This window comes from Parasteatoda tepidariorum, chromosome 7, assembly GCF_043381705.1.
Source record: "Parasteatoda tepidariorum isolate YZ-2023 chromosome 7, CAS_Ptep_4.0, whole genome shotgun sequence".
Taxonomy (NCBI): domain Eukaryota; kingdom Metazoa; phylum Arthropoda; class Arachnida; order Araneae; family Theridiidae; genus Parasteatoda; species Parasteatoda tepidariorum.
Window position 1 is genome coordinate 94,246 of NC_092210.1, and position 12,961 is coordinate 107,206.

The 12,961-nt window shown below is 31.6% G+C and overlaps 1 protein-coding gene across 1 annotated transcript in view; it reads right to left on the reverse strand.

Annotated features, from left to right (window-relative positions):
* SCA (SREBP cleavage activating protein) overlaps nt 1-12,961 on the reverse strand; it is a gene marked incomplete in the record, with an annotated part of 84,765 nt that overhangs the window by 67,483 nt on the left and 4,321 nt on the right. Inside the window, 5 exon segments of the mRNA XM_043053770.2 lie at nt 3,464-3,654; nt 6,162-6,276; nt 7,688-7,764; nt 8,700-8,837; nt 10,046-10,203. Coding sequence (XP_042909704.1) covers nt 3,464-3,654; nt 6,162-6,276; nt 7,688-7,764; nt 8,700-8,837; nt 10,046-10,203 — 679 coding nt within the window.

The following is a 12,961-nucleotide window of genomic DNA, read 5'->3' on the forward strand; positions in this document are numbered from 1 at the left end:
TTAAAAACTTATTTGCAAAATTAAAAATGCAAGATATATTAATAAAATATTAAAACTTATTAATATATTTTAAATAACTAACATATAATATATAGATTAAAACTTAAAAATTAAAAAGAAAAAATAATAATTTAATTTTACTATTTGACTAAACTTCATACAGGTGTAGGACAAAATAATAGGAACACCTGTGAAAAAATGAAAATATTTTATTAATAAGGAGTTGGGCCACCTTTGGCCTGAATGACAGCCTGCATTTGACGCGGGATTGGCAAATAAAGGTCTTGAACAAAGTTCATTGGAATTTGCAGCCATTCCTCTTGCAGGGCTGTCTCGAGTTCAGAGAGTGTGCGTGAAGGAGGAAACCGAGCACCTACTTTTTTCTCCAAAAAACCCCACAAAGGCTCAATGATATTGAGATCAGGGGACTGAGGACACCACGTTAGATGGTCCACTTTATCATTATGCTCATTTAACCATGTTTGAACACAGTGAGATGTGTGAACAGGGGCGTTGTCATCTTGGAACACAGGACGTACTTCCGGAAAGAGAGTATGAAGCATAGGGTGAAGATGATCTTCAAGAATGCTTCGGTAATGGTCCTCTTTGACCACCCCCCTCAAGACAATGAGAGGCCCAAATCCACGGGCAGATATAGCGCCCCACACCATCACAGAACCACCTCCATGTTTCACGGTTGGAACCAGGCAGTCAACACGAACTGTTTATGACGGCGTTCGCCACACGAACACACGTCCGGTGGCCTGAAATAGTGTAAAAGAGGATTCATCAGACCAGATGACTTGTTCCCATTGCAGTTGTGTCCATTTTAGGTGGTCTTGGCACCACCGTAGTCTCTTCAAAGCATTCCGAGCTGAAGCTAACGGTTTTGGAATAGCTACTCTGCCATGAATGTTAGCAGCATGTAACTCCCGTTGAATAGTTTTCATGGATACAGGGTTCTGAAGGTGGGAATTCATCTCGGATGTTATCACCAGCAGTATAGTCTTGCGTTTTCGAGCAACTATCCTCTTCAACACCCGTCTATCACGGTCTGACAACTTCCACTTCCTGCCGCTGTTGTGCCTCGCCGAAGACGCCTTACCCAACTTTGTATATGCCGACAGACTCCTTGATACAGTAGTCCTTGAAGGTTCGCTGTTCTGGACATGGACGCTGCAGCCAGGCGAGCTCCGATTATCATGCCTCTTTTAAGGTCAGAGAGGTCGAACATAATCTCGTTTTGCTAGAAACAGATTTTTCTCATGCAAATCTCACACCGCCAAATCCTAGACAGATACATTGCCTTTCATCACCACTAGGTGGCACATTCTTGCGACATGTGCCCGCCGCTTATTGGACGGTCGAGAACGACTCTATTCTTTCACAGGTGTTCCTATTATTTTGTCCTATACCTGTACATCATAGATAAAAAAATCGAGTAACAGGGAAAAAAAGTTTGAATAACATACACAAAAGCAAGATGACTGACAAGATTCTGGCACACTTTTAAATATTCCAATGCTGCTAAACTTACAGCCTTTTCAATATTCATTTGCCAGATTTATGTTTACTATTACAGTTGATTAAATTTTATATTTAACAGAAGTAAATTTAATGAATCAAAGTTAATAAAAAGCATACAATTAAGTTTTCTTTTTGACAACAAGTAACAGAAATTTTGATCGTGCTTAGTACAAAAATTAAATCTGTAAGTGAAATGAATCAAAGCTAATTGAAGCAGGTTTCTATATACAAGTGAGTAATTGTATAACACAACTTAAATAACTTATATTCTTGATTTAAAATTAAATTTTCAAGCATTATGATGCAATCTTATGATTTCAAACTAAGGCAGACAAAGATTTTTTGAAGTAAAAAAATCAGCGATGAAAAATAGTTCCTCAAAATTAACATAAATTTATAAAAATTAAAAATATATATACCAGAGATGTCAACCAGCAATGAATATTTTTTATAGATAAAATTATTATGAAAATAACCTTTTGAATAAACAAATAGTATCATTTATTAATTTATGCAGTAAGAGCTTGATAAACCAAATTTAAGTCAAAAAGAGGATACAGGTTGCAAGAAAATTTACATTCCGAAGGACATTTTAGAATTAGAATTGCAAATTATTCGAATAACCATATATATTCAGCTTTTTTTAGAAATCAACAAGCCAACAAATTTAGTAATGAAAATTTTTAAATTCTACTCATAATATAAAAACTAAAATTTAACATTGTTATAATTCTGATACAATTCTAACATTTTCCAAATTTTAGTTTTACTGATTAACAAAGTAAATTATTCAAAAATGCAATTTTAAAAAACTAGGATTAGTCATTAAAGTACCTATATGCTATATATACATATACACACACACAAATACAGTCGGACTTCTATTTAACGAACTTTTCTTTGAGATCCACTTTCCATATTTCCCAAAATATTGCAGAACATTTCAAACTTGTTGATGCATTTTAAGTAATGTCCTTAAATTGATTTTTGTAGCTACTTTACTTTTAGAAAATGCAGTTAAATCTCTCCATTTTATACAGGAATTCATGCCAAAAATCAATTTAAGAGAAAGCATAACAGAAATTTCTAAAGCATGAAACTATGATGTTACAGACCGTATTATTCGTAACAGTTTTGGTAAAGCTGAATTCTTAGTCAGCGTGGAAAATTTTGGAAGTGAAGAGAATGAAGAACTTAAGAAAATGTAGGTACAGCTAAGAAAAAACCATGAAATTAATGATGATGTACTGATTAATGATTTTATTGATTCTGAAGCTGCAACCACAGAAACATTAAGTGAATTGGGTATTTTGAACAGTGTGAAAAATAAAAACAACACAGCAATAAATTGTGAAGATGAAGAAAGAAATGATGAAGAAATCACCAAGCCTTCTTATGATAAAATCATTTGAAACAAGTTGATAGTAGATATTAATTTACAAGATAAAGGTGTATCAATTGCTATTTTAATTATGTCAAGTGTTTATGAATTTAAAACCTGCTTTGTGTTGTTTAAGTATTTCTATTTAACGAATGATTCTATTTAACGAATGAACATGATTTTCTATTTAACCAATTTTCAATTCTTTAATCAGGATTTAAGAATAAAAAGACGTCTGATTGTGTGTATATATTTACCACTGATTGTGTGTATATATTTACCACTGATTGTGTGTATATATTTGTGTGTATATATTACACAAATGAGCCTAAATACAGAATTAAGGTTTAGTATAAACAAAGTTTTCTATTTTATTCTAATCTTGACATCTTATTATCATAAATTTCATTCATTATTCTGATTGAGAAAAGTTTAAAAAAAGACTGAAAATTTAAATTTGTATAAATAAATTTTTTTTATTTGGATAATAAAAATAACTTAATGACCTAGTTATCAATAAAAATTTACTGAATCAATAATTAAAACGTGACTTACAAGCAGAAAAATAAATGTAAAAGAACATTATAATGTAAGCGAAAGCCAATGGCACAAATTCCATCAAAGTATGCAAGCTTTGAAAATGTATATGGATTATAGCCTTGTCCTCAGAAGCATATGTAACATTTTCTGGATATGGATGCTTAGGAAATTTCAGTTTTATATGATCATGAAGACTAGTAAGATATCTAGAAATCAAGAAAAATTAAATAATTTTGTGATTAAAAAGATACTGCAACACAGTATAATTACAATATACACAGTTTAATTACTAACATGAATTAGTAAAAACTCAGATTAATTTAATTCGGCTTCGTAGTAGCTTAAAATAAAAATCAGGGTAGAATTTTTTTAAAAATTAAGACAATTTCGGGACATTTTTTGGTACAATATATACATACTTGATTATTTAAGCTGTGACGGCTCAGGCAATAATCGTTTGCCTTTGAATGAGGTAAACCGGGTTCGAATCCCAGCAATGGCTGGTCGATACAATACTGGCAATGTAAGTTTATTACATTGTCAGGCTACAATGTAATAAACTTACTTTTTACACAACAAACTGCTAAACTATATTTTCTTAAAATTCTAAATTAATTTAAATAATTTATTTTAAAAATTTTCATTTATTTTAAAGTTCTAGATAATTTATTTGAAAGTTGATAAACTTGTCTTCAATAAAGAAAACTATTCTACACGGTTGTATCCAGAGTAAAGTGGGTTTAATAAGTGATAAGTCTTGTCAGACCAATTCTGGAGTATGGCTTCCCGATTTTCTCCTGTGCTTCCATCTATAATCTTTGTAAGCTTGAAGGCTTGCAGCATAGTGCAGCTAGAATTTATACCAGTCTTAGGCATTGCTGTCCAAATGACATAGTGCTTTTTGAGAGCAACTTACCATCACTTTCAATGAGAAGAACTTATCTTTTAACAAAATATTATAATACGCTTTACAGTTTTAGCGAGCAGCATAGAACCTCAATCTATCTTCAGAATTGGACTGATAATCGGCGTTTGAGGAAACACAGCCCATTCTCCTTTGTGAAATCTCTGGACTTGCTTTCTTCTGATGTGGAGCACCATTCTCTCAGCAACCATAGTGGAAGACTCGGACTGTATGGAATGCACTTTCACAAGGAACTCTTGACTAGTGTGACGAAAAATTCTGAGCACCCAAACCTCATCAGAGGCCTGGCCATGGAGACTATCCAGAATATTCCCCGTGCTTCCCTAAAAATATACACTGATGGTAGCAGAAGTGAGGGAAGAATTTCCGGTGTTTTCCAACTCTTACGGGTGCTATTGAATACAAGATCAAAAATCACAACAACAATTCAGTTTTTAGGTCTGAGCTTATTGCTAACAGAAAGAGCTTGCAATTTGCTGCTCGGGCAGATCATTTTCAAGATATTTGGATATTGACTGATAGTCGTGCCTCAATCCAGCATATCTCTAATTGGGATATTGTTGGAGATCAGACCAGCCTTGATATTTTAGACCTAATTGACACACTTTCAGTGGATTAATTCACATGTTGGGGTTGATGGGAATGAGAGGGCTGACTTCCTGGCCAAATCCGCTGCCCAAGAAGACGCTGATCATTGCGGGAAGCTTACCTTTAGTAAAATTTCTTCCCTGGCAAAAATGAAACAAAACAAGACCATAAGAACTCCTCCCAACCACTCTTAGTATTTTGCAAAAAAACCGGGAGAATCTTTCAATCTTAGACCGAGAGCCCATCAAACTGCCTTTTCACGCTTCTTGACGGGCCACACTAGATCCCTTACTTTCAACAGGAGGGCAAAAAACTTATCCTGAACGTCATTGGCGCTCGACAGACATGGCCTCCCCTGCGCATATTCTGACTTGTTAAGGGTTCGGTAAAGACGAGGTCCTGCGAGACTCAAATCTTTTTATGGAGAAATACAGTGAAACTTAGATTTACTTGAGGACAAGATTTTTATAATAAATTACAGCAAAAATATTTAACTTATAACTAAAATCTTCTATTAAATAAGATTGCACTAGGTATAAAACTTGGGTGAACATTTTAACGAACAAAAAAAGCAAGACTTTATCTAAGATTATAAATTTAAAAAAACTTTCATTTTTAAATGAATAATGAAAGTAATTATACTAAAAAGAATACATAATTTTCTGAAACGCAAAACTAACACAGGCTAATAGTATAATTCAAAATATATCTTTAAATAAATTTATCACCGATAGTCATAAGAATAATAAATACATAAGAATACAATGTTAGCATAAAAAGGTGTTTTGAACTCATATGGAAAAAAAATGAACTTAACATTTGAACTTTTTTTGGCACATTAATTAAAAGTTTACCTTGAACTTTACCTTATTTGACTTTAAAATTTCAAAAGTGAATTAAAGATAAAAAAATGAACAAAATATACAGTGTAAGTTGGTTGCTTATGATTAAGTTGATCAAAACAATATTTGTTTTGATCAACAAAGATGAAAAAAGGGTCAATATTATAACGTAAAAAAAAATACAGAAGGAGTTTCTAAAATTCAATTTTCTAAAAATTTTTTCCAAACCATTTTAAGGTGTGACAAAGATATTACAGGCATGTAAATATATAAATGTATATTGTAAAGCAAACTCATACAAGAAGGTAGATATGTGAAAGAAAATGAAGAAGTTATACTAAACAGAAAAAAAACTTACTTAGAATTATAAGTTTGAAAGGCTATTGTTACAGCATAAGTAATAATTCTAGGACGATTGCGAACAAATAATTTCTTTATTCCGGTTTCTCTAACTGGAACTCCAAAAAGTACTTCTATTGGGAAAAAAAAAAGAAATTATGAATTGGAATACAAAAAAAAATTTTACTTTTCAACTTGAAATAGCTAAAATATAATTCGAAAAAGGAATAAAACATTCAGGCTTAAACAAAAATCGATATCTAAGTATCCTAAATGCATGGACAGTAAGAGTCTGACAAAGGCATGGGCATATGGGGCAGTTTCTCCAGGGCCCCACATCAGAGGGGTCCCCAAATCCAATTGAAAGTTTATTTTAGGTTTCCTTCTTCAATTAACTTCTTTTAAACAAAAATCAAAATAGCATCTTCATTAATCTATCATATTAACACAAAAATCTATATTTCGTAAATCCATAGTTTTCTAATGAGGAATTCAGCTAAATTTTCGCAATTACGATGGACAACTTTGGCCAATCAAGGCTGTATTTTTATATATCGCAAAATGCGATATGTTAACAAAGATGCAAGCTTCTGATTGGCTTAAGTGAGCCTCCGTAATTGCACAAATTTAGCTGAATTCCACACTCATGTCAGCAATGATTTGAATTTTTCACAGCTAGATAACAAAGTTAACTATCAGAAAACTTCATTCGGCCTGATAGACATAGAATTGTCAGAAAATCAATAAGATAAACAGAACGATATTTTGTCTGACCTTTGGGGAGGGGGGGGGGACTTTATAGCTATTTTAGGTTCTAGTCAATTTTCTTGTTATTGATAATGAGGTGAAAAATTTAAATGCCACCATAAAGTTCGGTTCTTCATTACTAAAGTAGTGAAGCAGAGGGGGCCCTAATAGGCTAAGTTGGGCCCTGTGGACAGCTGATCGCGTAAAGCTAAGTGCAGATGGCGCTAGGGGTTAATATCTGTAGTAAGACTTTCGGGTTGCCAGATTTTTAAGCCTAAGCTTGAAAATAAGTACTATCAGAAACTATTATACTTGTGGTATTTTCAATGAAACACATTTTTTCAATTTAACTTTGAACAAAACAAACAAGAAATGAATTTGGAAGACTCCGCAAGCTTGCTATGATGCTACCCAATAAATAACAAATGATGCTATTTTACACATATATAACCAAATAAAAGATAAAACTCAAAACTGGACTAATCTTACACTTTATTTATGCCATGATATTAACTTCATTAAATTTGGTTTTAGGCTCATGACTTGTTAGAATTTATGAACTGCAGAAAACTCTTAGGAATGATAAAATTATGCATAAATTTAAATACAAATCAAAATAATAAAACTTCCAAGAATATTAAGCCTGGTCACACATCGCCTCGTAAACATAACATAAGCGGAAGAATACACCAGAAGTTTTCTAAATTTCTTCCCATTTTAGGAAGCTTGATATTGTTTTACATTCATTCAACCATTCATGCAATATTTACATTGAAAAGTAACTAAACAATTGTATACCTCTTAAACTGGATGAGTCTACGGAAGAATCCTTGACACCAAAAATTGTTTTGACAATATCAGGGTCTTCTTTAAATCTAAAACAAAATAAAGTAAATCAATACCATTTGAATCTAAATGAAAATCAATTAACAAGATTTCTTTACTGCATTCATTTAACGTATTCAGATTTAAAAAAAAGGGCTCAAAAAAATTTTTTATTTTTTTACATAGAACAATGCAATTTTCGGAACAACTTTTATAATTTAATTCAAACAGTTTTAAAATTATAAATTAAACTTCCAAGTAACAATAACAAAAACTAAAACTCTCTCTATACAAGTCAATCTGAAAAAATTAAACAAAAGACACAGGGTGTGCAGCCAAATCTTTCAACAAAAAATAAGCACCATTTAAGTACTTTTTAAGCATTGAAGAAATATTTTTAAGCACTATGTGCATTAAAAAATACAAAATAATTTTCAAAGACTTTACATGATCATGATAAAATAACTAGTTTTTGACATAGAACTCTTTTCTGGGTTATATTAGCCATTATAAAATGATAAAGAGAATTTTCGGTGGAAAATGAAGTCTGAAATTGAGAATATCTTGCAAAATGCAGCAGAGTTCCACAAGATAGTGCAAGAATTTCACCGAACAAAGCTGAGTATACATACATGTGGACTCGCAAATATTTATCAAACATGTAAAATGATTGCGCTTTCATATGCTATGGACCAACTGTAGGCCGAAATAGATTGATTGAATGAATTGTGAAAATGTTGAAAAGAACAACGTGAAAAGCACGCTTTTGCACAATATGTGGCAAAAATCAACACGGTAAAGAAAAGAATCTCATTTTCAAAAAGGGAAAATTAAGCCAATGAAAAAAAACACCTTTAAGGGCTTTTAAATAACAAAAAATTGAAAATAAGAACTTTTTAAAAACTCTATGCACCATGCGACACTAAAGTAAAATTTTTAACTAAATTTACAAAGTCAAAAATCAAAGAATAAGAAAAATAATTACTTATCAATGTTATTCTGCCATATACTGCTTGGAGAAACAATTAGGCATCCATAATGAGGTAAAAAATCTGAAGTTGGATGATCAATGGGCTCTGACACTTGTAAACATAAGTCACCAAGGCTTGTTTGATTAACAGTGCTAAAGATAAAAGTGTGACTATAATACTATAGAATATCTTTTAAATTACGCATAAATAGAATAATTAATAGTTGCACAAATGATTAACACATTTAAAATTAACAAACAAAATCTTACATACAGGAACAATTGATATAATAATTCCAATTTTTGAAAGAATATGTTCGCTCTTTGATTTTTTAAAGATCTGAAGCTGAGGAAAATAAAAAAAGCCTCTGTTTAAAAGCCTTATTTATAAATAATTTAAAACTAGATATACAATCTTGTTTTACAGAATTATCTGGATTTTAGAGCCAATAGAAAACTTGAAAGAGTTATAAAACTTTTTTTAAAAAAACTGCCAATTTAGGCAGACCTAGATGAAATTAATGAATCATTTTCTTCAATTTTTGCAAATTTTTATGAGTACAGATAATGAGTAACTTTTCAAATAATAACTAATAGATAGTAAATGTTATTTATTTTCATAAAGCATATTGATGCTATATTCAGAATTAGCATAGATGACATTAGCTAAAGACATGCGAAAATTGACCTAACAGTCATGAATAACTCTCATAACAGTTATATAAATAGCATATTATTCTCTAAAAAGCGTCATTTCAAGTGAGCTTTCAAAAAACAGTAGTTAATAAGAAGATAAAATAAAACATTAAGTTAAAAAAAAAATAAGCCAATGCATAATGATAATCATTTAAATTATAATATTCATTGCCCCGCAGTGGACTGATCGTAAAGACACGGTTCTCCGTAGAACACTGAAGTCAAGCATCACTGGCTGCAGTCAGTAAGAGAGTGGGTGACCACTTTGACCAACCGTAGGGACCAAGGGTGCACATAATCGCTTCTCATTAAACTGTTCTACTGTAAAGTGCTCAACTTCACACTCAGGTTGCTGCGCATACAAAAGCAGAGATATCCCCTCTACAGAGGATCAAAATTGCAATGGCATGCCTTCAGATTATCCTCATGGATGTACAATCGCCAATAGCCCATTGGGCAGCTCTAGTGTCCACGTAAATAAAGTAACTACCTATTCAAATTTGAAACGAAGTTGCACAAATTTTCCTTTAAAGACACAATAATAACATTTCTTAAAATTAAACTAGATAAATAAATTGCTTTTGGATTAAATAAAAAAAGGGAGAGAACTACAATACATTTAATGATCTAACAACAGACTGAAAATTTCTTTTGTTCATGCTTACCTAGGATTCAGTTGATGATTTTGTAGCAATTGGATAATTTGAAAAGCCGTAGACAGTGGAGCTCGAAATGCATCCGTTAAGATTAAATCTGTTTTCCATGGAGATAAAGCACTCTTTACAACAATCTGCTGAATGTAACTAACGGGTGGTCCTTGAAACTGAAAAAAGAAATTCCAGTTTTCAAAATATAAATTTATATCATTTAAAAAAAATAATTCCAAATATGAGTGTTAAGTATTTAACACTCATATTTGGAATTATTATATTCCTAAATTTGATTAAAACACGGAAGTAAAATATTTGTTTACAAATTATAAATATTTACTATATTTAATTAATCTTGGGTCACTTAAAATATCTCGACTGTTTGTTTGTCTCATTTTGAACAAGGATATTCAACAGAATTTCAGGGCAAAAAATAACAATTAACTGAGTTAAAATAATGGATTAAGAAGAAAAAACTTGAAAGTAGAAAATATTAAATTATTGTAATAAACATATTACAGTCAGCACTTTTCAGCATGACCCTGTGGTACATAAAGTTCAGTTCCTATTACTTGACTATTAAGATACAGTAACAAAAATTTAGTTTCTTTCCCCCCCCCCCCAATTTCTAAGAATATTCTTCAAATATGTTGGCTGCTTTCAAACAAGAAACTTCTATAAATGTGTTATTTGGTTCCTCATTAAAGGCATTAAAACCTCTTGCAGGCCAAGGCCATACCAAGAAGTTAGTGCCATCTAATCCTATCCACAGCAAGGCTCTTCCAGTTACGCTATTCATGCTTTTATTACTTCTTCTTCTACACTTAGCAACTCAATTGGTGGTCTTTCTCCCTTTCTGTTTTCTTTTCTGAGATAAGTAAATGTAAGAATGTTTCATGTTATATATATATATAATATAAGAAGAGAGTGGAATGCACATAGCCAATCACAGAAGACTGCTGGTTAGTAACGCACAAAACAGCCAATCAAAATTGAGAACGCATGTGTGGGTAAAGGTAATAATTTTTAATAATGCTGTCTGCAGAAATGTTACAACTAAACTTACCAGCTAAACCTTGTTGCGATTTTTATTTTGTATTGAATGTATGAAATATATTGAACTGAGTTTATTTTAAAATACTTATATCTTTTTATAAAAAATGAATCGCCATGAATATCTTAGGCAATATCAACAGCAACATAGGGCTGAACACAATTTAGCAGCACAAAATTACCGGGAAAATAATCATAGTGCTATCTATCAATACGCGACAATGGAATGCGTGGCAAAGATGCTTTGAAGAGTCAAGGCGTTTAAATTAAAACGAATAATATAGAAAAGAAATTGATAAAAAATGTTGTATATAAGGAGGTTTTGTTATTAATTTTTAATTTTATCATCGCTTTTCTTTAGTTTTAATTATTTTTTACTTACTTTCAAAAAATCGTTCAGCCAGAAATATTGGGCAGACTATATTTGAATGTGCCCCTTGATTCTTGCCAAGTTGTGATTGCGGTTGATCGCCAAACTGGGCAATGTTGAAAATCAATCGCGATTCTGGTTGGTTTAGATTTTAGCGTTATTTGAAAATGTTCAACGTTATATGTAATATGTAACGGTATATATAATAAGGTCCGTTAGTTTTACGTTTTCCATTCCTGTTTGCGCAGAACAACGTGGTAACAGGAGTGGCTCCCAAAATATAATGATATTGCAATAAAATATTGGAAAATTTCAACAAAACATCGGCCAAAACTTTATAAAATAGCAATAAACCCGATATGAGCAAAGTTAATAAAATGCAAAATGCATTTTATTGGTAAAATGCATTTTGAATCGAAACAAAAATTAATGGAGTAAGCACAGAAAGAAAAGGAAAAAAACAACTCACTTCCTCGTTAAGCTTGAATATCCTCAGATTTAGGTGCACCGAATTCTCTAATAGCAGTTAGATACTGTCTAAATTTATCATGAATAGAAGATTGCGTACCTCCATTGCCACATAAATTCGGCGAAATACGAATCTAAAATGGCATCCATGGTACCGGACTGGCAATGACATTTTTTTCTAAAGTCCCTTTTTATGACTGCCCACATACCTTCGATCTTATTGACCAGAAGCAAAAGTAACCTTACCAACGTAGAACTAACGGACCTCTGAAATTGTATATACTGTTGAACATTTAAAAATACCGCTAAAATCTAAACCAATCAGAGTCACAATTGGGTTTCAACATCGCCGAGCTTGGTGATCAACTGCGATCACAACTTGGCGAGAATCAAAGAGCACCCTCAAATTTAGTATAGACTAATTTAGTCTACCCATGCGTGCTTCTGATACGAGCAGGGGACGGAGTCCTCTAATATAAAATATAGATATATAGCACAATAAAGATAGAAAGGAATAAAGGACTTTAGAAATAGAGAAAAATGAAGAAAATTATGAAAATAATAAACAAGTATATAGAACTCATAAAAACAGTTAAAAATATGGAGAAAGCAAGGAAAATAATATAATGAAGATTAATGAAAAGAGAAGAAGAAAATTCTTTTTCTCTTTTCTTTATTATTTTATTATATTATTTTCCCTGTTCTCTATATTTTTAACTTATAAACATACATAAAATAGCAATACATGGAGTGAGAATGGAGTAAATTAATGAATAAAGTTACATTTTAAAACATAGCATCACATGAAAATGAATAAAACTCAAAACACAGAGAATCAATAAAACTTCATAGCATGCTGTTACACATAAAAGCATTTGCCGATACACAAATAGTTTGATTGATTCACAGGCACACAATTTAAAACTTTCACACGTAAAGGTAATGTAAGCAAATCATAAGTGTCCCTATACATTGATACAGTTTGAATTAAATTTTATTACATTTGCTAAATGGCTTATTTTAATTTTATTCTAAATTGA